At 54.2% G+C, this 27,522-nt stretch overlaps 1 protein-coding gene and 1 pseudogene across 1 annotated transcript; both read right to left on the bottom strand.

The window, feature by feature from the left end:
• Positions 1-5,892: 5,892 nt before the first annotated feature.
• On the bottom strand, positions 5,893-8,331 carry LOC136303374 (class II histocompatibility antigen, B-L beta chain-like). Its single transcript, XM_066207064.1, is given in 7 exon segments — positions 5,893-5,928; positions 6,029-6,136; positions 6,705-6,985; positions 7,413-7,517; positions 7,520-7,612; positions 7,615-7,674; positions 8,170-8,331. Coding segments are annotated over 7 exon segments (741 nt in total). The 5' UTR covers positions 8,255-8,331; the 3' UTR covers positions 5,893-5,919.
• Positions 8,332-9,544: 1,213 nt separating this feature from the next.
• The window catches only part of LOC136303317 (zinc finger protein 850-like), a 171,392-nt pseudogene continuing 153,414 nt past the window's right edge, over positions 9,545-27,522 (bottom strand).

Here is a 27,522-nt window from a genome sequence, read left to right as displayed (position 1 = left end):
GTGCAGCTCTTCCCACTGGAGTGCAATGCAGGCAGAGCCGGGACTTCTGTCCTCGCAGGAACACCCGGAGTCGCTGTTGGCTCGAAAGTCCAGGGGTGTCTCTCTGGGTCAGTCTCATGCTGGTCATGGTGGGGAGGGCAAAGCTGGGGGATGATGCCCCTCTTTCCCGACTGCAACATGTGCTCTTTGGTTTTCCATTTCAAGCATTGGCTCGTTGTCTGTCAGGGTTTTCTGTCAGGATGGTGTTGTGCCGGTGGCTGATTTGCGTTCACGTCCTGTCACCATCCTGAGGAGCAGCAGGGCCTGACCGTGACTGGACGGAAAGGGAAACACTTACAGGGGGTTACCGGGGACACTGAACTGCCAACACAGAACACTGAACTGACAACCTGGAACACAGCAACATGGAATACTGAACCACAACTTCTGTCATTTCTGGGGTAGAGCTTATTTATCTCACCATCATTAACTCCAAATTTTGATACGCCTTCCTTAAGTTGTTGTATGCTTTTGCGGATAGATTCTGAGTGATCAGACAAATTCATACAACACATTCCCTCAAAACCTTCACATCCACGTCCCTGTGCTAATAAAAGAAAAATTGCAGCCCTTTTTTACAAAATTGCGTGCCTGTTACTTAATGCAAGAGAAGTAAAATTGAACTCCTTACTCAGCCAACGCCCCAATTTACATCGGGTGTTAACAGAGTAAGTTTTCCAATGCTACGTGGTCCACCTACAATATGTGCTGGGATAGCAGGCTAAGTTCTGTCATCACAAATAAAAATATTTGTCATGGCAATTGATAGGAAATGTTACTGATTGCAGACTGCACTAAAGCAGTATGATTACATCAAAAACTCTGATTTTTATATATATCATGATAGGGAGAAATATCTTTAACCAAAGCTTGATTTTTTTCCCGTGTAATTAAATTTGGCACAAAAGGTCATTTTCACGGAACCAAAGATTTCTAATTTTTAAGGTTCGAGAGATGCCTTGGGAAGGTTTGGAACCCACCAATCCCACTCATCTACTGGGGTCCAAGATCCTATATAGCTGTTTCTATATATATATACCTTGCATGGCTTCATCAATTTCTTTTGGAATTGGCCAGTTGTCCACTGGTATACCAACTAAACTGGTGGAAAATGGTTTTTCTGGGGTTGTGTAAGACAAACATAGTATCTAAACCTTAAGCATTAGCTAAAGCTACCCAAACATTTGTTCTAGGTTGACTAATGGGTAAATCTGTGCTACTAAAAGCAAGCAAAGCAAAAGAGCAAAAGCATACAATTGATCCCCACGCTGACCAACAGAAGGCTCTACATTACTACTGATTCCCACACTAAATCCCAAAGTTCACAGCCTCCAATGGCTGAAGCACATGACAGCAGGTGCAAGCTGGAGTCTCTGCACAGTTCACGTCTGTGTGCTCTCTTCTTTGCCTGCAGAGTGGTCAGTGTTTTTCTGTGCTTGATATGTCCTTCACATTCTTTGTTGGAATAATTCACCTGGGTTCTAAATCTGCAGAAATGGAAGCAAGCCCCTTTGCCCCAAGTTAATAGAGAAAGTGGACCTTCAATTTGTCCCGTCTCTGGATTTCTGAGCTAAAGGATTTTCTTTTAATTTTCCCTGTGTACCAATGTACAATTGGACTTAAAGATATATCCACTGACAGATGGATATTTTGTATTTCTCAAAAAATGAGTATTTGATAAGATTTGTTTACTATAATCACAAGCTCTTCAATCCTCATGAGTTGACTGCTCCTGTAGATACAGGGGGTTGCACCAGCTGACAGACTGCACATGTATTTATGTTTGCTTTAACTTGGTACCTGGAAATACAAACATTGCATAAGTGCATAGGTACTCTGAAAAAATGTATGACTCTTAAGAACTGATAGCAATCAGGAAAAATTCAGGTATAACAATTAAGAATATTTCAGATGAAAAGCGTAATTAATGGTTGTTAACGATAACACGTGTGAAATCGGATAATTATTAATTACTAAAATATTGCACTATCATCTCAGAGTCTGCAAACAGCTTATAGAATCTTTTTCCAGTGAGGACCAGGACACCCTTTCCCTGGCAAGGTGCTCAAGTGCACTCCAAAAATCGGTCCAGCTGTCTTACTTATAAGGTCAAATTGCCAAGTGAAAGTGACTTGAATTTATTTTTGATGCAAAAAACATCGGAGCTTGTTGGCAGAACATCCATCCAGACAAAGTGAAGGGTCTGGCCAGGACTCAAGCTCTAAACTGGAGTGATGTCCCTTAATACATTTTTTAAAACAAGGCTCTTAACAATCGACGTTATAAAATGCTTAAACAGTTAAAAAATAAAAGGAAGGATCTTGAAGTTCACATGTCTTTTGGATAATTAGAAAAAAGATAATCAAGCATATTAAAAAAATCAGCTGTAAGTTAGGAAAATTAACAAATTTACATTATATAATTAATACATAAACACTAATCATCTTAGGAAGTCGAAATAACACCTTTCTAAACTATCATATACTTATGACCTACAAAAAACCCCACTAAAACAGCTTACGACGTGGATTTGTGAAATTGTAACAAGCAATAAAACCTTTCATGAAACCAAGGATGTGGTAAACTGCATCTTCTTCCATCCCCAAACAGGTGTTTACCAATATTTCATCACAGCTGTTTCGGTCAAAGTGTCTTCTCTCTAAAAATAATTAAACTTTGCAAATAAGATGAGCATATTTTAACAGAGCTTCAGGTAATTCTAAAATCAAACAGTGCTTAATATGAATAAATTTTGACAGAGTTTTAAATTATATGAAAGAATTTTTAAATTATATGAGCTAATAAAAGTTACATGTAATAAAACCTTAAATTAATAGGATATAGACTTAATATCATCTAAATTCTATAAAAATTAAACTTGTCAAAACTTAAAAATAACCTGAATTTAACAGGGCCCAAACTTAACAGAACTTAAAACAACATAATTTAACTGACCAATACTTAGCCTATACTTAAACCAAACCACACAGAAATTAATCTTGACAGAATATTAAAATATAACTTAACTCAGACATAAATATACTAAGTGACTCCAAGTAAAATTTCACTCTACTTTACTCCCCATTGCGATAAGTTTCTGTACAATGAAGGGGCGAATAGCTGCTTCAGGTCTTTTAACTGTAATCGTGCATCTACTTTGTAGACATCCGGTGACTCCCCCAGTTTCTGTAGGAGGATCTAAAGGTGTCACCAAAGTCCAGCCCCTTGGCCAGCACAGATGAGAAATCACTGTGACCTGCGCTCCTGAATCCAGGAGACCTGTAACTCTGATTGTTTTGTTAATATAGATCAGACTACAAGTTAGGTATTGTTCTGTTTGGTAGTGGCTACTTTCCCTACAACCGGACTGAAGGAGCCTGGAAGGGATGCTAGACAGAGGTTTGGAGTGGCACTGCTTGGCATGGTGTCTTTTCTTTTTACATCTTGGACAGCAAAAAGGTGGGTTTGAGTTTTGTGCTGGCTCTGTGCAAAACTTTGATATGTGTCCAGGCTTCCCACATCGGAAACACAGTCTCTTGTCATTCTGTGATGTCTTGTTGTTTTGCTGAAGTGCTGAGCTGAGAACTTCAAGGGCTTTTACTGATTTTTCACCCCTTGCTTCTGCTTGAGGTGTTACCTTTAGAGCAGCAATAGTTTTTGTAATATATGGTGAAATTTCTTTTTCTCTACAAACCTAGATCATTTGATGTATAGAAGGCTGTGGATCATGCAAGGCTCTAATTATTTGTTTACTTTCTTCACTAGTATTAACAAAGGCAAAATTTTGAAGCAGATAAAGACATGCCAGGTCATCCTTGCATTGTCTCTCTATTGCATCTATCAGGCGATCTACGAATGTAAGAAATGGCTCTGATGTTCCTTGCTTTATTTCTGTATAAGTCCTTTCAGGGATTCCCACCAGCTGAGTCAACAGCAGAGCTTTGCAAACAGCATTTTCAATGTATTCATGATTCGGTGGTTCCCACCTTGATTGACACCCCCTCTGGCATCGGTAACTGGCAAAGCTAAAAGTGATCCTTCAGCCAAATTAAAGTCCTTGTCTTTGATTGCTTGGCGTCTGACTGCTGCCCAGTCTGTTAGAGACAGATGCTGAGTCCTTCTCGGAGGGTGCCTTGACTCAGGCAGAGCTGGGCGGTGTACCTGGTCAGGGGACAGTAAGTCTCTTTCCCAGTTTGAGTCTGCTATATCTGAGATAGATGAATCCGAATCATTGTCTGAAACAATATCACTGGTGCCTCCCCTCTGATCCATAACAGCCCTCTGGTGTCTTCCATCAATGCCTTGTCCTGGTGTCCCGTCATGTTCCCTCCTCATCCCCCTCCTTGTTGACACGTTATTGTTGTGGTCCATGTCCAGTGCTGGGGTTGGGAGGGTGGGAGCAGCCCAGGGGGTGTGAGGAGACACTTTGGGTGACGTGGAGGGCGATGACAGCCGCAGGCACAGTCAGCAGGATGGCGTGGTGTCTGCAGGATGGTGTGGTGTCTGCAGGATGGCGTGGTGTCGGCAGGATGGCATGGTGTCAGCAGGATGGCGTGGTGTCGGCAGGATGGCGTGGTGTCGGCAGGATGGCGTGGTGTCGGCAGGATGGCGTGGTGTCGGCAGGATGGCGTGGTGTCGGCAGCATGGCGTGGCGTCGGCAGCATGGCGTGGCGTCGGCAGCATGGCGTGGCGTCGGCAGCATGGCGTGGTTCAGCGCTGGGGTGACGTGAATCGGATGTGCTGGGCCCCTTCCACGTTCAGGGGGATTCACGTGGCGTGACAACGGCGGCACTGACGCTGCTGGAGATGTTTTTGGCTCCGAGGCACGGTACGGGCCGGGTGGTGGGTCGGGGCGCACAGCAACTTCCGCACGGTCCCTTGTGTGCTGAGCATGGGCGGTGGCTTCCAGGGGTGTCCCCATTAACAGTGGATTTTATCCATAAACCATAAACGCATATTCATATCCTTATCTATGGGTTTTCCAATTAACTAAGAACACAAATCTAAAACATTCTTTCTACACCAGTCTAAACCTAATTTTGAAAGTACATAAAACTACAAAAAACTGCGAAGGATGGTATCAATCCTTACACAAAAACCTACGCATATAGCATCTCTATTAATGTAAAAGGTTGTATCTCATTCACGTAAAAATTGTACCTCTTCTATCTAGTACTGTGAGCGATGTTTTTGTTATGTCTAAAGCCAAGTTACCAGGCCTTAGGGCTCTGGGCTACCTAGCAAATTCTTAAGGCACTTAGAGTCTGTTTACTTACAACTGAAGTCTAAACTTCTACTTCATATTTACATGGCTTAATATATTTTAATTTCTCTAAAGACTTTAATTCAACCCCTGTATCCTTCTGTCCCCCTGGGGAACCCAGTGGGGCATGCACTACATCTCCTCTCTAATCCCCAGGATGGAGCCGGGGTAGGTCGGGCTGGGGCAGCTCTGGGCTCTTGGCCCAGCCTGGGCGCCCCCCCCTCAAATTTCCCTGGTGGCTTAGAGGGGTCCCTGCACTTTTTGGGGATCGCTGGGTGCCGTGCTGGGGTTCAGGTGTCTCCCAGGGAGTCTGAGAGTGGGGTGACATAGGGGGGACACATGGGGCTCCCCATTCTCGATCCATCCCAGGACGGTTCTGCCTCCATCGCCAATCATGGTCCACCCACAGGGTGCCCCCAGGTCCCTCCCCACTGCCCCCCATAACTGGGACTGGGTCTAACTAGGAAGCTTTACTGGGAACACTGGGAGCAGCCGGGCAGGGACAGAGTGACAGCGGGGCTGGGGGGACACACGACCCCCCAAAAATCAGCGCGGGGACAGAGTGGGGGGTCCGGCCGGGCCTGAGGCCACGGGGAGGGGCAGTGGCTGCCGGCGGCTCAGGAGCTCTGTGGGCAGAGAAAAGGGGGTGACACCGGGCCGGGGGCCCCGGGGGGAGCACACACGCTCCGGCCATGGGGGGCCACCAGCCCCGGGACACCCCCTCACCTTCTTGCGCAGGTAGAAGCCCAGCCCCAGCGCCAGGAACACCGAGCCCAACATGAAGCCCCCAATCCCCGTCAGCATCTTGCTGCAGGCGGCATCCAGCGGCATCTCTGGAGGGGCCGTGGGGCTCAGAACCCCCCAAAACCTCTCACAGAAACCCCGAGTCCCTCCAAGTTCCCTCCTGCTTTCCCCCAGCCCACCCAGGAGCCCCTGAAACCTCCTCCCAATCCCTTCCCGGCCTCCCCACCACCCACCAAAGCCCCTCCTGTCCCTCTCGGCATCCCACAACCCCCTCCCACTTGCCTCCCAGGACCTCCAAACCCTCTCCCAGTCCCTTCCCAGCCCCTCCAGGACTCTCCCACACCCCTCCCAGTCTCTTCCCAGCACAACCAACCTCAGCCCGAGCCCCTCTTTCCCATCACCCAGCTCCTCCCAGCCCCTCCAGCCTCACTCCGATCCCTCCCACTTCCACCCAGCACCCCCAAACTCCCTCCCGGCGCCCACCAGCACCCCCGCAACCCCATCCCATCCTCCCCAGCATCCTCCAAACTCCTGCCCAGCCCTTCCACAGCCCCCCAGCCCCTCTCCCACTTCCCACCGGCCTCTCCCCAGCTCCCTCCCAGTCACTCCCAGCACATCCCAGTGCCTCTGCCAGCCCGGCCAGTGGCTCCCCCGTAGCCCAGTGCCGGCTCAGGGGCTGCTCCAGGCTGACGTGCTCCACCTGGCACGTGTAGGTGAGCCCGCGCCGGGGCGGCGTTTGCAGCAGCACCAGCAGCTGGTGGGTCCAGTCCCCGTTGGGGACCACGTCGGTGGCCACCACGTGTCCCGACAGCTCCTGCTGGCCCTGGAACCACCTCATCTGGATGTGGGCGGGGTAGAAATCCATCACGGAGCACAGCAGGCCTCTGGGGCCGGCCTGGGAGCTGGAGGGCAGCAGCGAGATGGAAACGCTGGGGGGCACTGGGAGAGAGCGGCGACACACTGGGATCAGCTGAAGAGAACTGGGAGAGAGAGGGGAGGGGCGGTGTGGGCTTGGGATAGACTGGGAAGGACTGGGAGGGACTGGGAATGAAGTGCGCGGCGCTGGGAAGCCGAGTCCAGCGCGGGGCACTCGGTTCTGAGAGTCTGCCTGGCAACTGGTGAGTCATCAGAGAGACGCGCTCTCATTGGCTGAGAGGCGTCATCTCCACGCGGGGCCGGGATGAACGCGCGGGGGAACACTGGGATGGACTGGGAGACCACGGGTTTCACTGGGATGGACAGGAGTCCCCGGGGACGGTCCCAAGGAGGGCTGACGCCTCTGGGGTGATTCGCAGGGAGGTTTTGAGGAACTCCAGGGTCATTGCCAGGGCAGGGCCCCGGGGGACACGCTCTGCCCTACGCTCACCTTTGCGCTCCACGCTGAACGGGGCACAAATCATGTAGTTCTGCCGGCAGCAACTGTCCCCAAAACCCCGTATGTATTCCATCCATTTCGGGTCGCTGTTCCATGCCGGGCCCACTTCTCCCCCCAGGGCGTGTAGCCCACGAAGCGCCCCACGTCGCTGTCGAATATCGCGTTCTGCTCCCGGTTGTAGATGTGACGAACCTCACTTTCTCCGTGCCGTTAATGAAGTGACACTCGGCCTTATGCACCTCCTGGAACACCGCTGAGTGTGCAGGACACAGGTCAGGGGGTGCCCCCCCAGCACCCCCAGAGCTCCGGGGGCCAGCCCGGATCCCCACTCCGCACCCCTGTGCCCCACGGCCGCCATGGGACCCTCCTGCCCGCGCTGCTGCTTCCTCTTTCCCACCCTTCCCCCACTTCCCCTTTCACACCCTCTCCCTTCCCCTCCCACCTCCAGCCACGCCGCAAATCTATTTTGGGGTCCCGTTCCGCTTATTTGCGCTTTTCCCGCCTTTCCCAACATTTTAAACACAATCCCCCCAATTTCCAGCCCTCTCCCGCTCAGTTTTCGTGTCCCACCCTCCCCTTTTCCCCTTTTTCCCACCCTCTCCCAGCCCTCCCTCACCTTCCCCCGACCCTCAGCCCATGACGCTCTTCCTTTCGGGGGTCCCCTACTCCTCCTCCCCCGGCTCCATTCCGGGCTCCCCCCTTTGCCCCTTTCTCCCCCCCGCCCCACCGCCTCCCGCCCCCCGCTCACCCGACAGCCCCGCGCCCGCAGCCGGGGGCGCTCCCAGCACCACCAGTGCCACCAGTCCGGCCCCAGCTGCCGCCACTCGCCCCATGGCCAGCGCCGGCCAGGGGCCGCCAGCCCCAAAGCAGCCGCGCTGCCCGGGGAGCACCGGCCCGGACACAGCGCGGGCCCAGCAGCAGCAAAGCCGCGCGCTCTGATTGGCCGAGAGCACTTTTGGGAGCCGATTTTCCCCAGGCTCTACCCGGCCAGTGATGAGGCCCAAAAACACCAACTCGCGCTCTCATTGGCTGCAGCGCGCCCCGCCCGTGTTGGGATTGGCTGAGCGGGTTCCGGGCCGCCGCAGCCCCGCCCCGGGGTTTTTTGGGTGGTTTTGGGGGTTTTTGGGCACGGCGGAACCTCGGGCTGCGGGGCAGGTGGGAGCTCAGGTGTGGCCAGAAATGTGTCGGCAGGTGCGGCGCGGGATGTGGGCGGTGCCCGTGGCCAGGGCTGAGGCCGGCCCGGTGCCGGGCACCCACCAAAGCCGCTCTGTCCCTGCCCCCGCAGCCGCGCGGGGCACAGCAAATGGCACCCCGCATCACCGAGGGCCCTGACACCGCCCGTGTCACAAAGGGCCACACCCGGCCCCCAACAGCAGAGGGACAGACTGGAAGCGCCCGGAGCAGCCCCGGCCTTGTGGCCTTGTAGCCCGTGCCGTGCCCAGAGCTCCGGGAGGCTTTGGCCACGGTGCCCCCGACAGCCCCAGCCCCGCCCCGCAGAGCCCTGGGGCTGCAGCCCGGGCTGACCCTGCGGGCCCCCAGAGATGCCGCCGGACGCTGCCCACAGCAAGGTGCTGACGGGGATCGGGGCCTTCGGGTTGGGCTTGGTCTTCCCGGCACTGGGGCTGGGCTTCTACCTGCGCAAGAAGGTGAGGGGGGTTCCTTGGGGTCGTGTCCACCCTCCCCCGCAGCGTGTGTGCTCCCCCCGGGGCCCCCAGCCCGGTGTCACCCCCTTTTCTCTGCCCACAGAGCTCCTGAGCCGCCGGCGGCCGCTGCCCCTCCCCGTGGCCTCGGGCCCGGCCGGGCCCCCCTGCTCCGTCCCCGCGCTGATTTGGGGGGATCATGTGTCCCTCCAAGCCCTGCTGTCACTCTAGTCCCCACCCAGATGATCTCAGTGCTCCCAATAAAGCTTCCCAGTTCGCCCCAGTCCCAGGGAGCAGCTGGAGCAGCTGCCCCAGAACCTCCACCAGGGTCTCCCAGCGCAGCCGGAGCCGCTGGGCCTGGGGTCCCCAAAGCCCTCAGCAAGCCCCAAGGCCCTCCCAGGAACCCTCAACTCCCTCAAACCCAGCATCCCCCACAGCCCCTGCAAGTTCCCCCCATGGCACCGGCCATGGCCACGTCCCCACATGTCACTGGCCATGTCCCACCATGTCCTCACCCACGACTGTCTCCCCACCATGTTTCCATCCCTGTCATTGTCCCCCACGTCCTTATCTGTGCCCGTGTTCCCCCCGTGTCCCCATGAATGGCCACGTCCCACTCAAATGTCCATGTGCGCCCATGCCACTCTCCATGTCTCTGTCCCACCATGTCTATGTCCTCCCATCATCCCAACCACGTCTCAGTTCAATGACTCTATTTTTACCCCAGCGTTGGATATTTTAAATGGATGAAGAGAAATGAAAAGCAAATCAAGGCCAAAAGAAAAGGATTTCCCTGTCCATGCTGGCTGAGGATCCACATTCTTGGGTGGGAGGGAAGAACCTTTTATGGAGGGGTTCCCACCCCACTGCCTCCAAAATCTTGGTCTTGGCCCCAGATCATCACCATGTGGCTGCACAAGATGCCCTCGGGCAATAGGAAATCAAAATCGTGTGGAATCCCTGAGGTTGGAAAAGATCTCGAAGACCATCCAGTATTCCTTGATGCCACCAAAAGATAGGACTGAACAAAAAAAAATTTTCTGGAGTTGAAAGTCAACAAATCCACTCTCCCCAAGGAATTGCCAATGTCAGTCTGCGTCACAAGGGATGTTTCTGCCCCTGTGTTCATCCAGGTGCCCACGGGGAGACAGGAAGATGTGGATCCCCCACAGCCAGGTGTCTTCCCAACATGGATCACCAGGGCTCTGCCCAACGGGGGTCACTGGGGATCATCCAATGCCGATCCTCCCATGGGGGATGGAGCTGGAGCAGCGCACGAAGCTCTTCCCGCACTCGGGGCACTCGCAGGGCTTCCCTTAGTGCTGCCTCCGTTGGTGTCTGGTCAAGATAGAGCTACTGGAGAAGCTCTTCCCACACTCAGGACATTCGTAGGGCCTCTCCCCAGTGTGGATGCGCCGGTGGACAGTGAGGGTGGAGTTTTGCTTGAAACCCTTCCCGCAGTCAGGGCAGCGGAAGGGCCTCTCCTCCGTGTGAATGTGCTGATGTTTGAGGAGATTGGAGCTCCTTGCAAACCTCTTCCCACACTCAGGACACTCGTAGGGCCTCTCCCCGGTGTGGATGCGCTGGTGTTTTCTCAGGTCAGAGCACAATCCAAAGCTCTTCCCACATTCCAAGCAGGTGTAGGGCCCTTCCCCCGTGTGGATCACTCGGTGCCGGACGAGACTGGAGCTGTCTCTGAAGCTCCTCCCACATTCCCCACACACGTATGGTTTTTCCCCACTGTGGATCATCTGGTGTTTCCACAGGGTAGAGCTGTCTCTGAAGCTGTTCCCACATTCCCCACACTCGTAGGGTTTTTCCCCAGTGTGGATCATCTGGTGTTTCCACAGGGCGGAGCTGTTCCTGAAGCTGTTCCCACACTCCCCACACTTGTAGGGTTTTTCCCCAGTGTGGATCCTCTCATGTCTCCTCAGGTTACTGCTGTGGCTGAAGCTCTTCCCACATTCCCCACACTCATAGGGCTGTTCCCCACTGTGGATCCTCTGGTGCCGGAGCAGGTGGCAGCTGTAGCTGAAACCCTTCCCACATTCCAGGCACTTGTGGGGCTTCTCCCCTCCATGAGGCTTCTCCACCAGCTCTGAGCTCCGGCTGGATCTCCGGCCGCCCTCCTGGCACAGGGCAGGTCTTTCCTCCTCGCAGCTCCCTGGGCTGGGTTTGCAGCCCCTCCTCCTGCGGGATGTCCGGGGCTTTTCCTCCTTCTCCATCTGGGCACTCCTTGGGAATGACAAATCCTGGTTTAGGGAGAAAACAAGAGGAGAGCACCTTAGGCTGGGGGTTCCTCCTTGCCCAAGTTATTCTCAAAAAGTCAGCGGGCATCTTGTGTCTGTGAAAACCTCCAAAACACCAAGATTCAGCCTAGAACTCCTCCAAACATCGACACAGATCAAAAACTCCCCACACATCGAGACTCAGACAAAAACTTTTCTACAATATAAAGATTCAGCCCCTCGCAAAACCTCCCCCCTCCCACCTCCCCAAATTCCCCTCGCGGGGGCGCTGGGGCCGAGGGCGGGGCGCACGTGGCGTCCAGGGGGGCAACGCTGGGACCTGCGGGTCTGCCTGGCAACTGGTGAGTCATCAGCGCCGCGCGCTCCCATTGGCTGAGCCTGCCCGAGGGGTGGGGCTGCAGCAACGGGGGACACCCTGCTCCAGGGGGGATGTCCCGCAAACGGGGAACCCCCATGAAAGGGAGAAGAGGAAAGTGTCTTTACAAACAGATGCTGCGAATCTGCTTGGGGATAGGGCCAGGCACTCGGACATATGGAAGGGACAGAAGAAGGCATCAGTTCCAGAAAATATTAACTGACCACGCAGCCTGCTGCTCTTGTAACGTTAATTTTGAAGAATTAAAGATTTTAGTTAAACCAGATATTGCTGAAGTAAGACAGATAGACTTCCCTTTTGATAAGCAGAAGCCGGATTTAAGGAACTGATAAATCATGAGGCCTGTCAACTTATGTTTGTGTATTCTGACTAATCAATAGGCTTCAAGAAGGACAATGAATTCATAAATCAAATACTCCTGGGAAAACAGGATTCAGTTGTCACACAACACTAAAAGGTTAAAAAGTCAAAGCGAAGAAGACTCACTTACTCCATCATTTTGAGACCTTGCCCCATAAAAAAGACCACTGACCCATTTCAAAGAACAAACCACGCATGCTTAATAGCTTTTGGCTAATTACCATACGAAGCGGGGAATGGGATGTACTAAAGTTATGAATATACATTTGCGTTTTGGGTATTCAATCCTTCTGTACATAGAAGGACCCTGTGATCTTCTGTAGGGGCGCGTGTGTTTGGGAGCTATCCCGCACGCTGCCCGGCGTCGTCATTAAACGTACACTTCCTAACTTTAAACTGTTAGAGAGTCTTTTGTCCATCATAGTTGGATATCGGCATTAGGGCGATATTCATATTTTTTTAATAATTCACTCTGCCAAGGTCCTGCTAAATTCATCAACTGCGACAAGAAGAACAAAGACTGAACAGAGCTGTGACTATCGTTACCTATACAGAAGTGGGGTGCATATTAAGGGAGGTATGTCGTAGGTGGATTGGGAAGTCTGTACCTCTCAAGTTCTTCAGCCAATGGGGAAAAGAAGTAAAGGAAAATTAGGATGAAAAGGAGGCTGCGTTCTCCCAACAATTGGAGAGATCCCATGGGAAATGTCCCACGGCCTCTCCATGTTTTTATGAATGAGATTACTCTTACAGGACTCCTCTGTCTACTTTGTGGACAGAAACCCCTGGTGATGTCAATTTTTCCACACACCTTGGGGCTCCTCTGGAATTCCTTCCACCGTCCGGGGCGGCGGGCAGTGAGTGGAGCTGAAGGTGCCTCACCCAGTTTGGGTGATCGGCTCCCTGGGGTGGCGGCGGCACCGGGGGTTTGACTGGGGATCCCAGAGTGTCCAGGAGACAGATCAGCAGTGACACATCAGGGGGGTCTGTGAAGAGTCGGCAGGGAGAGAGCACTGAAAATCTCATCAGTGAGGACACTGGGATCTTCAGGGAGTGAACATGGCAGGGCACCCATGGAGGGTGGAAAAGGGAAAGCCAGGAAGGCATCCTGGCAAAAGGGATGACGATCGCAAAATAACTCTGAAGAGTCCCTTGGGAGAATGCTGAGGTAGTTTGCCCAGAGTTTTACCTTTCATGTTTTTCAGATTCTGCGCTGCATAGGGGTGTAGTTCTGAGCCTCAGATTAAGTGCTGCTAAACTCTCATTACAGAGTAGGTACACAAAACAAATCCTTTTCCTGCTGAAGACCAAGGAAAACAAGCACAACTTTCAAGCCCAAATACATAAAAAACGGTGGACTAAAGAGACAAACAAGGAGCACGACACCTCACGACCTGAGGCTGTGGTTGGACAACTGGGCTCCAATATGCAAATGGCCCAAACTTAACAAAATTTAGGACCTTGTGACCAGTCGTCCATTTTGCGACCATTCTATGTCCCCCTGGAGTGTAGCCCTGGTCAGGCTCCTGCCCTGCCCAAGGTGTACCCTAAAGAGCTTTCAATAAATATCGACTTTATTCTCTAGCTCTGTGCAGTCCCTGTTACAGTTCAGCCTTCCCAAGGCATCGTTCTCCCAGAGGTAATTAAGGACATGGACACCCAGAGGGGCAATAAGGGAGGTCGAGAAAGGATTTAGACAACAGGGGATGGATGGTGTTGGTGTGCTGGGTGAGGGTGAAGGGGAGGGTGCAAGAGTTTGATCAAGGCAAGAAGCAGCAGGAGGAATCTCTGCGGTAAGAAAAAAGATGATGGAAAAGAGGAGGAAGAGAGAAATACTGAGGACTGGGACATTTTTCAGCAGGGTCTTATCCTCTAAATTTGCCAGCTGCTGCAGATCCTTTGTGCCCCCAGTTTCCAGGAGAGGAAAACAAGGAGGTCAGGATCCCAGGGAGTTTCTCCGTGCTGGGGGGCGGCAGCAGCGGGCGCAGAGGTGCGGCACCGGGAGCACGGGCTGGGGGCCTGTGGGGAGCTGTGGGGCAGCCGGGGCTCAGCAGGAAGGAAGGAACAGCTGGGAAATGTGGATTACTCAGGGAAGGATCGAGATTCTCCTTTAAGGATTTTGTTTGGGTCGCTGGAGAAAGGAATGACTCTGCAGAAAGCTCAGCAGCTGTCAGAGGAGGAGCACCCACAGGCACTCAGGGGGGCTGCAGGAGCGGCACAAGAAGCCCCTGGAGCACTTGGGCACAAAGGCACAGCAGGTGAAGGCAAGAAGGGAGGAGGAAAAGGCCAAGCTGAAGGCAAAGGCCATGGCAGAGTTTCTACAGCCCCTGAGGGATGAACCCCAGCGCCCAAGGGGGCCCCAGCACCGAGGGGACGGGCTCGGCCACAAGCACCTGGCACAGGCATTGCCCTCCTCGGCAGGGGAGAGCCCACCCAAACAGCCCCTGGCAAGGAAGCAGGGTTCCATCTGCAGGCCACAAGGACACTGCAGGCACACACGGCAGCACCCTCAGCAGGAGCAAGTCCACCCCTGCATGGACATGGATTCCTGGGGCTGCCAGAGCTCCCATTCCACCAGGGACCCACCACACTGCAGCCCTTGACAACATTCAGGCTGGGGCTGCATCCACACGAGGCCTTTCCTCATACACACAGGGGCCTCTCCATCCGCTCTGGATCTTAGACCTAAGGGGGGGAAAATCCCAAAAATGTCTTTGATTATTCAGGGGACAAGTGGGAAAGGTGAGCAGCAGTGTTTTATCCAACCACTATCGGCAGATGTGGGGGATGGGTTTGAAATGCAGGAATTTTTATTTGCTCCTAAACGTGATTGTAATTTAATGGGGAGGTATTTGATGGCTATATTGGAAATGCAAATCAATATTGTAAAAGGTGAAACACAGGCTAGTTCTCTTGTACCTTTGTGTCAAATGTCTGGCAAGGCCTGTGCTGAAGTGAACCCACAAGTGTGGGCAGCCCCAGGGAAAGAGGGAAAATCAGATACCCAGCCTCTCCAAATGACTCTGCAGCAACAAGGACAAGTGGTGTCTAAAAGCAATCCCCTGTTCCAAGGGAGGGAAGGAAGGGCTTACAGACTGATATTGAATCCCTGTAATGCAGGATGTGGATGACTCGCTTCAGTCAGGAGGTCAAGAAGTGGTAGAAGAAGCCTTTGTGAATTAGCTCAATTTTCAGGCTAAAAAGCATCATGGAGTATTTGAAAAAAACCAAAAAAAACCAAAAAAACCCCCCCAAAAAAGCGCAAAAGCTGGTGAAAAAGTTAAATATTTGGGACATATTTTGACTGAAGGTTTGTGGTGTATGGACCCACAGAGGGTCCAGGGAATCTCAGAAGTAATGTTACCCAGGACTAAAATGGAGCTGGGACAACTCTGAGGATTAATGGGGAATTGCAGGACCTGGATTGAGGATTCTCTATTGTATCCAGAATATTGTGTGACTTTTTAACACCAGACAGCCACAATGTTGCAGTATGGACATGAGAAAGAGAATAAAACATGAGAAAATGAAAAAATCCCCAAATGATTGATGCCCCAGCCATGGCTCTCCCACACTCAGAAAAGGAATTGGAATTGTCTGTGGATGTTCAACAGGCCACGACTGACCCCGCACTGAAGGCACCGGAGCAGCAGCCAGGGCTCCACAGCGGGGGAAGCCCCTGTGCCTGCCCACAGATCCTCTGCTGGAATCGTCTGCCTGGGCACCTCCTGGGGCATCTCCACACACTGGGGGCCAAGCCTTGCTGCCACTGCTGGAGCTTCAGTGGTTTCTGTGCCTGCACTTGCCACAGGGCTGGGGAAGACAACGGGAGAATTCCACTCTGGCTCTCAATCACACTCACACACTGGGCTGGAAGGGATTACATTGTGGGAAAACATACCGGCTTTAAATTTAGGGGGTTTTGAATTTCTCCACTCAGGCTTGGTTTGCCTTTGCCCTGGGGAAAGGAATTTTAGATGATTTTTTTAAAAGGGATGTTACACCACCCAACAGAGATGAGTTTAACATCTCAACAGACTGGGAATAGCCCAAAAGACACCCACAGAGATAACGACCAGCAACAAAACATCAACGACCATCAGCAAACAGCAACCAACATCTACCCCAGACACTGCCCCTGGAATAGCTGGAGACACCTGGTCTGGAAAAGGCTGGTAAGGAAATCCAGGAATGCCGACCTAATTAACAGCAGAGGCAAAGAAATCCAGCTCCAATAGGAAACCAAATACTGAGAACTTCACAACTTGGAAGCAATGAATATCAAACCCATGGATTTCTATGGGTTCAGACTGTTTAACGTTTAGGGAAAATCCAGTAAAACTCACGTGTCATGGAATGATTTTCTCTGCACACCCAGGCTATGTGTGGATGAAATGATTTGTGTTGCACATCCTGGCCAAAATGAAGTAATGCCTTGACTCTCTAACACTAAAAATCTTGCTGGAGAATTTTCGTTTTTCTCGCAGTTTCAGTGAAAGGATTACACCATTGGAACATTTTCGGTAATAATCCTACTTTTATGTGGTCAGTTAGATTTGACCAGGGGTGTGAGAAACAATTTTTAGTCCTAGGAGAAGTAGAAGAAATTTGATTGTTTTGGGATGTTTTTTGTGTATGTTTGTGTGAGGCTCTTAGTGATGGCAAAACTTCGGTTTGGGTTTTTCGATGTTCATCTTTAGGCTGCATTTTGCAAAACTAGAAGAGCTTTGAAGGCGACCCTTTTCCCATAAACAGTTAAAAGAATGTTGTTAGAAACAAATAAACAAAAGACAGACTCTGGGGGGACCACGTGTGAGTCATCCAAAGGCTGCTCTGGAAGAGAAGCTTCCTTCCAGGCAGCCAGGAGAGGAGCTTTAGAAATGCAAATTAACACTGCTGGGGAAAAGTGTGGACAATGCACCAGGCTCTTCTTGCCCGGGGGAGGAATTGGGCTCATTCCCTCTGTCCCTCACCCCAAGCTCTGCCTGCTGGCACAGATGGAATTGGCACAGCCAAAGGCAGAGCCCACAGTGAGGAGATCTGACTCTGCAACACAAATTGCTTCAGCTGCAAAGGGAAACAGCAAATGGAGAATGTTGTGAAAACTTCACTAAAAGAAGTGGGGGGGAATCATCCCTCTCCCCACTCCAACATGTGCTCTCACTGTCTGTGTCACACAGGGAGCATTAGACCACTGGGGTGTTTGTGCTACCACAAGTTCAGAGAAATCACTTGGGAATCCAAGTGTGTGATGATTTAATTAGAGAAAAGAGATCAATTGATGCAGCCCTGGCTGGAGGGAGCACCCAAAAATGGGGAAAAGATGAACGGCCATCAGAACAAATCCTGCAACACCATGGACCAGCCCCAGGGAACCCGAACCAATTCAGATCAGGGGCCAGAGAACCCACTGATCATTTCAATGGCAGAATTAGATTACAAGATGTCCACAAAATAATAACCAACCAGACACATCCAGCTCCTCAGCCTGGCCCACCAATCCACTCAAAGAATGCAACATCTCACCGTGGGATGGGATCAGATTATCTATTAGCAGAAGGAGGAGGACAGGGTGGAAAATTAAATGACTCAAGCTGCTGTTGACAAATAGATAATAACTGAAAAGTGGTGAAACAGATAACAAAGGAAATAAGAAAGCAGATCATGTGCCGGTCGAAATGTGGAAAGGATGGGAATGGGACAAAACAACAGGGAATGAGGGCACTTACAATAATCCCAAAACCAAAGAGGACCCAGCAAGGAAAAACAGAGTCAATCTGCTTGGAGACAGGGACAGGGACATGGAGATAAGGAAGGAACGGGAGAAACCATCAGATTGAGAAAATGTTACTCATTGACAAGGACTGCTGCTCAGCCAAGATCCTGCGAAATTCCTGAACACGGAGAAGAAGAACAAAGACTGAACAGAGCCGTGAATATCGGATGTTATAGAAAAGGGGGGGCATATTAACGAGGACATGCTGGAGGCGGATCGGGAAGTCAGAATTTTCCAAGGACCTTCACCACTGGACAAAGAGACAGGGAGATGCAGAAGGGAAAATCAGGATAAAAAGGAGGCCGAGTACGACAACAACTGGAGAGACCCCACGGCAAATGCCGCACGGTCTCTCCCTTGGTTCAGGAATAAAGTCACTTTTACAGGACTCCTCGGTCTCCTCTGGGGACACAAAGCTCTGGCCACGGGAATTTTCCCGCACAGCCCCGGGGACAGGGCGGCCACCTCCGTCCTACCCGCAGGAAGCGGGACGAGGCAGCGCTGCTCCGGCACCGGCTCCTGCCGAGGCAGCGGCGGGAAGGAGACCGCGGGCAGCCGCTCCCGCAGCGCCTTCAGGCCACGGGGAACACGGCGCCGACACGGCACAAGGAACCCGCCAGAGCCCCCTGCCGCCCCCTCCGCCCGCAGCCGGCCCCGAGCCCCGGCAGAACCGAGCGCGGCTCCCACCCGCGCTGGGGCCGCCTCCGAGCTCCGCCGCCGCCTCACCGGGCTCCGGCCGCTGCCGCCGCTCCCGGGCCCGCACACACGCTCCGCCAATGGCGCCTCTGCCGAGCCACGCCCGCCCGGGGGGCGGCCCCGGGGCGGGGCTTGGCCCCGCTCGGCCCAATCGGCGCGCGAGATTCTGGAGTGACGGCACAATTCGCCAATGGCAGCGAGCCAAGGGCGGGCTCTACACACGGCCCACTCCCGCCCCGCGCTCTCAGGCCCCGCCCCCGGGCTGTGTGAGGGGAAAGCCGCAGATGAGGAACAGCGCTGGGACGGGCCCGGGCCCGAGTCGGGATTGAGCTGGAAACACAAACAAACTTCTCCGCACCTCCCGGCCCGCCTTTCCCAGCCCCGCGTGTTCCCCGGCACCGGCTCCGAGGAAAGCCGTCACTTCTCCTGGCCCTAATTATGAGCATGAAGTGCATGGCTTTGATTTCGCCAAAAAAAAAGGGAAGACCCCCCAAGGCCCTTGGGCTGAGTGGACGAGGGGAGAGATTTCTGGCAGAAACTTCCAAAAATCTTTTTTCCTGAGGCTGGGAAGAACAAAGCAAACCCAAGCGAGGTGGGTCCCACCCCTCAGCATCGCCCCCCTGCCGTCCCAGCTGAAGCCCTCGCCGGCTGCTCCGGGCTGGATGGGCAGACTGGGAGCGCTGGGAAGGGGCCCCGGCTCAGGGCGCAGCCCCCGGGGCAGCCCCACGGCCCCCACGGCAGCTCCAAGGCTCCGCCAGCCGGGACGGGACGTGGGAGGGGGAGCAGGGAAGGGACGGGGCTGCCGGCGCCGGGGGAACACGAGGGACACCGGGGGCACTTCGCAAGCATTTAATGCAAAAGATAAAATTGATGAGGGAGACAAAAGCAACAGCAACAGTGGCACCATAGCACGGGGGCACACAGGGACGTGTCCCATTGTAGTGGGGTGGTGCTGTCCGATGCCAGGCACCCACCAAAGCTGCTCTGTCAGTGCCCTCCACAGCAGGACAGGGGAGAGAAAATTTAACCAAGGGTTCACGAGTTAAGGAGCAAGAGAGTTCCCTCATCAAACATCGTCACGGGCAGAACAGGCTCCAAACTGGAGATATGAATTGAATTTATTGCTAACAAACTCAGAGTAGGATAATGAGAGGAAAAAACCCTTCAAAACACCATCCCCAGCTCTCCCTCCTTCCACCTCTACCTCCTACCCCGGTAGTGCAGGGACACAGGGAAGGGGGGGCCACGCTCAGTTCATGCCCCTCAGTTCAGGCTTCTTCCTCTGCTAAGGGACAGGAGCCATTCTCCTGCTGCACCCTGGGGAACTCCCACTGGACAGTTCTCTGGAACTTCTCCAACCCCAGTCCATCCCATAGGCAACAGCCCCCCTCAAACTGCTGCAGCATGGGTCCCCTGCCACGGGGTCAGTCCTTCAGAGACAGGCTGCTCCAGCGGGGGCCCTTCTGTCCACAGGGTCACAGCCTCCTGTCAGGCATCCCCCTGCTCCAGCGTTGCTCCTCCAGGGGCTGCGGGGAGATCTCTGCATCCCCATGGATCTCTAGGGGCTGCAGGGGGGTCTCTGCATCTGGCACCGCTGTCTTTGGAGGCACCAGGAATAGGCTGAGCTCCGCCTGAAGCTCATCTCACATTCGCCGTTCTTGTAGGGCCCAATCCCCAGTGTGGATGTTCTGATGTCTCCTCAGCTCGAAGCTCCACCTGGAGCCCTTTCCACATTCCAAGCACCCGTGGGGCTTCTCACTGGCCTGAGCCTTCTCCACCAGCTCCAAGATCTGGCTGTATCTCCGGCCACCTCCCCAGCACAGGGGTGGGGGTCTTTCCTCCTCACAGCTCTTTGGGCTTGGTCTGCAGCCCCTCCTTGTGTGGGTGCTCTTGGGCTTTTCCTCACCACTGGATTCCTGTGCCAGGGAGCCACTCAAAACCGCCTCTTCCACAAGATTCCGTGGCAGGGATTTCTTCTCCCTGGTCTCTGCAGCTCAGTGCCTGGAGTAAGGAAAGACAAGGAGAGGAAGGAATGAGGAAGGAAGCAGGACAGAAAGACGAGAGGAAGGAAGGAGAGGATAGGATTTGCCTCTGTCAGAGGGAAGGGGAAGGAGATCCCCCCCAGCCTACCCCTGGCAGGACAGCGTCGGCAGTGGGGTTGTCCTGTAGCCGGGGGCCATGCTGGGCTGGGAGATGCAGCAGAGGAGAGGGGGAAAGGGGCAACGACTTCCTCCTCACCTGCCTCAGTATCCCAGGCATCTTCTTTTTTCCTTGCAGCCTCCTTTACCTCCATCTAGACAAAGTCTGAGATTGACAAATCCTGGCTTGGGGGAAAAGGCAGGGGTGAGCACCTTGGGTTAGCTGGTCCCGCTGCCCAAGTCTCGCTCAAGAAGTCACCACCTGTTGACCACTGGGTGGGCCGAGACCCTGCTCATATCTATCCTCTCCCACCCTGCCAGGCTGCTGAGGAACCCTAGCTTCGGGATCTCCCCATGCTGCTCTCCCCACTCCTCGCGAGCCCCAAAACCGATGTCACCCCCCAGGTCCTCCGGTACTGGGCAATCACCGTGTGGATCCTCCATGATTCTCCCAAGGGACGTTTGTGGCTCAGCTTTCAGGTCCTGCGAGATCCAAACATCCCAGCCGTTGCAAAAGGCCCTCCAGGACACTCTCTGAGAGATGTGGAGCGAGCTTCCCCTCCCTGTTCACCTGCTGGGGCCGGGGAATCTGCGGACTCAGCAGGAGGGTGGGGGAACCACGTGTTTCTACTGCTGCTCCTTCTCTTTCTGCTCCTGTTCCTGCTCCTCCTTTTCCCCCTCCTTGTCCTCCCTCCCTCCTCTTCCTCCTGCTCCTCCTAACCACCAAACCCAGACCCCCCCTTTCCCACCCCCTTGCCCCATGGCCGCTGAAGCACTGGATGCTGTGTGGGAAACCCCCTATGAGCCCCCCAGGGATGAGCAGGGGGCTTGGGGACCCCTCCAGTGCAGATCCATCCTGCCTCCCCACCCCGAGACCCAGGGAATCACTCCAGGGATGGAATGACAGGGACAAGAAAGGACCCACATGAAACCCCTTTTCATGTCCCAGCCTCACTTTTCCCTCCCCTCCCCCATTGTTTCTCCAACCCAAAGACCCCTCCCAACTCAGTTTGGGGGTCCCACACCTCTCTCACTCTCTTTGGGGATCCCAGACCTCTCTTTCTCCCCCTCTTCTCTGCCTTCCTCATCATCCCCCCAGTCCCCACCACCCTTCTCCCCTGTGCTTGGTTTGGGGGATTCCAGGCCCCTACTGCTCAGTCTGCAGGTACCATCCCCCTTGCCCTCAATTCAGGCAGCTCCTGGCAGCTTTTTTCTGGAAGGATCCCTGAGTTTTGGGATTTTTGGGATGCAGTTTTGGAGGGGGACAGCTCTGTCTGGCTTTCCCCTTCCCTGTTGTGGCCTCTCAGCTGCCCCTGACACCCCGAGGCTGCTGGGATTTCCCTCCTGGGGACAAGGATGTTCATTCCCTCCCAGGAGCCCAATGCCCGGCTGGGGGTCCAGGTCAGGGGCTCCTTGAGCAGCTGCCCCAGAACCTCCACCAGGGTCTCCCAGTGCAGCTGGAGCTGCTCGGTCTGGGGTCCCCAAAGCCCTCAGCAAGCCCCAAGGCCCTCCCAGGAACCCTCAACTCCCTCAAACCCAGCATCCCCCACAGCCCCTGCAAGTTCCCCCCATGGCACCGGCCATGGCCATGTCCCCACATGCCACTGGCCACGTCCCACCATGTCCTCACCCATTGGCTGTTTCCCCACCACATTCCCATCCCTGTCATTGTCCCCCATACCTCTGTCCATGCTCGTGTCCTCTCACATCCCCACGAATGGCCACGTCCCCATCCATGTCCACATGTCCCCATGTCAGTGTTCCACCATGTCTATATCCTTCCATGTCCCCACCCATGTCTCAGTTCAATGTCTTTATTTTTACTCCAATTTCAGATGTTTTGAAAGAATGAAAAGAAATGAAAAGCAAATCAAGGCCAAAAGAAAAGGATTTCCATGTCTGTGCTGGATGAGGATCCACGTGCTTCAGTGGAAGGGAAGAAGCTTTTTCAGAAGGGTTTCCACCCCGCTGTCTCCAAAATCTTGGTCTTTGCCCAATCCATCACCATTTGGCTGCAGAAGAAGCCTTTGGGCCATAGAAAATCAGAATGGAATCATTGAGGTTGGAAAAGACCTCAAGACCTCAAGTGTTGCTTGATGCCACCAGAAGATATGATTGAACTCAAAAGATTTTTTGGGGGTTGAAAGACAACAAATCCACTCTCCCCAGTGAATTCCTGATGTCGGTTTGCATCCCTATGGATCTTGCTGCCCCTGCATTCACCCAGGTTACCACGGGGAGCCAGGAAGCGGTGGAGCCCCCCAGCCAGGTGTCTTCCCAACACGGATCACCAGGACCATAAATCACCCGGGCTCTGCCCAACGCGGGTCACTGGGGATCATCCAACGCCGATCCTCCCATGGGGGATGGAGCTGGAGCAGCGCACGAAGCTCTTCCCGCACTCAGGGCACTCGCAGGGCTTCCCTTAGTGCTGCCTCCATTGGAGTTTGGTCCAGTGAGAGCTCTGTGAGAAGCTCTTCCCACACTCGGGACACTGGTACGGCCTCTCCACAGTGTGAAAGTGCTGGTGTCTTCTCAGGTCAACCCCCCAGCTAAAGCTGTTCCCACATTCCCCACGCTTGTGGGGCCATTCCCCAGTGTGGATCCTCTGGTGCCGGCTCAGGTCAGAGCTGTAGCTGAAGCTCTTCTCACATTCCAAGCACTTCTGGGGCTTCTCCACAGCCTGGGGCTCTGAGCTCCAGCTGGGTCTCTGGCCGCCTCCCCAGCACAGGGAGGGTCTTTCCTCCTTGCAACTCCCTGGGCTGGGTTTGCAGCCCCTCCTTGTGTGGAGGGCTTTTCTCTAGGGTGTTTCCTCCTCCTCCATCTGACCACAGCTTGAGAATGACAAATCCTGGTTTGGGAGGAAAAATAAGGGCTGAGTGCCATAGGGTGGGGGGTTCCTACTGCCCAGGTCTAGCTCTGGATGTCTCTGGGTGTTTTGTATCCATAAAAGTCCCAAGCAGCCACAATTCAGCCCAAAACACCCTTCGCGGAGTTCCTCCTCTCTGATGTCTCCACTTTGGGGTTCTGGGCGTCTCCCTTCCCTGGGCTAATGGGGGTCCCGTGGCTCCTGAGATTTCCCCCTCTCTGGGGGATGTCCCGCTGAGGGATGATCCGGGCGGGTTTTGGGAGTCCCAGGGGCCCTTTCTGCTCACTCTCTGCTCTGGCATTCCTGGGATCCCAGGGATTCCCCCTTATCCAGGCTCCCCCCGTCTCCAAGCTGCTGGGGGTTCCCCAGCTCCGGGATCGCCCCTTCCCCCAGCCCCAGGCTCCCGGCGTTCCCCTCCACCTCTCTCCCGGGGGACCCCAAGACCGATGTCCGCCTCCCAGGCTGGCACCGGGCGATCACCACGTGGAGACCCCAAACATCTCCCAAAGGGGTATTTGCAGCTCAGCTTTGGGGTCCCGCAGGATCCAAACATCCCCCCCACCCCAAAATGAAACCCTCCCAGGGACCCTTACCGATATTTGGGACTCAAACCCGGAACCTGCGAGTTCCAAACACGCCCCAAGAAAAATGGCCGCTCGGGGACCCCCTGAGAGATTTGGGGCGAGCTCCCCATCTCAGCTCACCTGCGAGATGTGGGGAAGCCGAGCCCCAGCACCAGGAAGATGAAGCCCCCAATCCTCATCAGCAGCTTGCTGCAGATGGTGTCCAGCGGCATCTCTGGGGGGTCTGCAGGGCCCAGGACCCCCAAAACCTCTCAGACACCCCAAGCCACTCCAAGCACCCTTCCAGTTGCCCCCAACCCACCCAGGAGGCCCTGAAACCTCCTCCCAATCCCTTCCCAGCCTCCCCAGGACCCACCAAAGCCCCTCCCAGCCATCCCCCTTCTCCTGCAGGGGCTGCTCCAGGGGCCGCGGGTGGATCTCTGCATCCCCATGGATCTCTGCATGCAGCACCTCCATCTTCAGAGCCACCACGGATTGGCTCTGCCAGACACGGAGGACGCTTCCAGCAGCTTCTCTCAGAACCCACCCCACTACCAAAACAAGGCTGTGTGCAAACCCAATAGATCCCAAAAAGTGGGGTCCCAGATATCCAGCAGCTCAGGTGCACCCCAGAATGGGGATGGAGATTTCCAGGGGCTCAGATGTGCCCAAAACTTAGGCCCCAGCTAAAGTTGTTCACTGCTTGGCTGAGTGCTGCTTGAGGGCTGGGGCTGCAGCAAAGGGGGGACACCCTCCTCCAGCAGGGATGTCCCACAAACAGGGGATCCCCACAAGCCCCTCGGAACCCTGAGGCTGAGCTGGCCCTGCCTGGATGCCTGGGAGCCACCAAAACCACCCTGTCCCTGCCCTCTGGAGCTGCACAGGGAGAGGAAATAAAAGGAAAGGCTCAGGTGGTAATAAAATAACCAGAAGAGATCTTGCCCTTAGGACCCGCATGGGCACAACAGACCCAGCCTGGCCACAGGGAGGGAATTTGTTACCAAGCAAATCAGAGCAGGAAAAAGACAAGGGGAAGAAATCTCTCCAACACCTTCCCTCCACTCAATGGGGATGACCCAGAGCAGGAGTCACCACGGCTCTGCCCAATGGGGGTCACTGGGGATCTTTCAGTGTTGATTCTCCCCTGGGGGACGGAGCTGGAGCAGCGCACAAAGCTCTTCCCACACTCGAGGCACTCGCAGGGCTTCCCTTATGGTGTCTCCGTTGGTGTTGGGTCAAGTGGGAGGTCTGGGTGAAGCTCATCCCACACTCAGGAATTCGTAGGACCTCTCAACAATGTGGATGTTCTGGTGTTCCCTCGAGTGGGAGCTGTAGATAAAGCTCTTCTCACATTCCAAGCATTTGTGGGACATTTCTTCCTCCTCCATCTAGCTGTGGCTTGGGAATGACAAATCCTTGTTTGGGGGAAAAAGCGGGGGGCCTCCTTGGGCTGAGGCCTCCTTGGGCTGCTGCCCAAATCCATCTCTAGAACACAGCAGGCATTTTGCATCCATGAAAGTCTCCAAATTATCAAGATTCAGCCCAAAAAACCCTCCCCTGTGTTCCCCATCTCTGATCTCTATGCTTTGGGGTTCCAGAGGTTTCTCTTCCCTGGGGGTCCCATGGCTCCAGGCATTCCCCTCTCTCCGAGGTCCTGCTAAGGGATGATCCAGGGGCTTTTGGTGGGGGCCCATGGGGTCCCGTCTCCCCTGATGCTCTAGTTTGAGATCCCAGGGATCCCTCCTCGACAGGCTCATCCCTTTCCAGCCTGCCAGGGGTCCCCCAGCTCTGGGATCATCCCTCTCTGCTCTCCCCACCCTGAGGGTCCAAGGGTTTTCCCTCCTCTGCTCTCCCAGGGGTCCCCAGGACCAATGTCCTCCCTCCGCAGATATCGAGCGACGTCCACGTGGACCCCCAAAGATCCCCCCAAGGGGCTCAGCTTTGGGGTCCTGCAAGATCCACACCTACACACACCAATGGGTAACTCCCAGGGATGGCAGATGATATCTGGGACTCAATTCTGGAACCTGCGAGCTCCAAACACACCCCAATAAAAAGACTCTCAGGGAAGCCCCGGTAGATTTAGGACAAAGTTCCCCTCCCTGCTCACCTCATCACGGGACGCTGTGGGGGTGATTGTCCCCTGGCCGGGGTGCTGCGGACACAGGGGGCATTGGAACCTCCTGTTTCTCCTTCTTTTCCCGCCCATACTCCTCGCCTTCCTACTCCTCCTTTTCCTGTCTCCCTCCTAGTCCTGCTCCTCCTCGTTCTTAATCCCACCTCCACCCCAGTTCCTGCCTTCTGTATATTTAGAGTGGAGAATCTTGTTTGTTTTTAGAACTAGAACAAAGATGCCAGATGGAAGGAGCCTTGCTGGTTTTAGTCAGAAGCATCAGTGACCAAAGGTCACGTTTCCTTTGGTTTTCTCCCATCCTTGTTCCTCCTCAGTGTTCAGGCTGGGCTATCAGGCGTCCTTAGGGCTGCATTTTCACAGTTCCTCTTGCATCCTTTGGGCAATAGCCTGTGCCCTGGGAGGATTCTTTCTGCTCCTTGGCGACACAGGAGAACCTTCCGGGCGGTTTTTGCATGAGCTGCTGCTGTGATGTCACAGGAGCATTGCCACGTCCCCGTGGTGTTGCTCTTGCTGTGGGACACAGAGGCCGCAGTGTCCAGAGCGACTCTGGGCGCCTGCTCCTTGCAGGAGGATCCTCCTGCCCGAGGCATTCCCAGCGGTCAGCCCACACCCTGACGGCTGTCCTTCTGTGCTTGCAGGGCTACAGTCTGCAGACGTGTGCAGCGCAGCCAAAATGTTCCAGAATTTGGTTGCTGCAGTTTGCAGCCTGTACTCTGTGGCTTATTCCGTGTATTTCTTGACCCACTTGGCACGTAAGTCAAGCTTTTCCCTCGGTGCAGCATCTGTGGCTTTGAGCTTGCTGTGTGCTTTCTGTTCTTCCTCTGGAACTGGGTTGACTTTGTAACCAAATTGCCATGAAGACACCATTGGTTTGGGAGAGCTGCTGCCAGCAGCTGCAGCTGAAAAAAGGGGGTGTCTGCAGCCAGCAGGGTGTGCACAGCATTTGCAGGGGAGAGTTGCTGGGGGAGTTCCGTACTCTCAAGGGGAGAGTGTGTGGCAGCCGAGCCTGGAACTGCCTCCGTTTGCTGGTCGGGCCCAGAACTGACACAGCCCAGTATTTGGTGCTGTTCTCTTGCTTGCTGTGTGAAGGGACTGTGGCTCCTGGAGGGATGCTGTGAAAGCAAAATGCTCTCTTGGGCTTGCCTTGCTCTGTGGCATTTCCCACCACAGGCATTTCTTTTCCTGACAGCATCTGGTTCATGTTCCTTCTCCCATTGCAGGGCACCTGACAGGTGGATCTCGAGCAGCTCCTCCTTTGGTGAGTTCAAAGGGAACCTTTGGTGTTTGGAATTGTGCAGCA

The sequence above is a fragment of the Chamaea fasciata genome, unplaced genomic scaffold (genome assembly GCF_029207755.1).
Source record: "Chamaea fasciata isolate MVZ Bird 193981 ecotype frontalis unplaced genomic scaffold, bChaFas1.0.hap1 SCAF_32, whole genome shotgun sequence".
Taxonomy (NCBI): Eukaryota; Metazoa; Chordata; class Aves; order Passeriformes; family Sylviidae; genus Chamaea; species Chamaea fasciata.
Note: the sequence above shows the minus strand (reverse complement) of the source record. Positions and strands in the feature narration are given on the sequence as shown.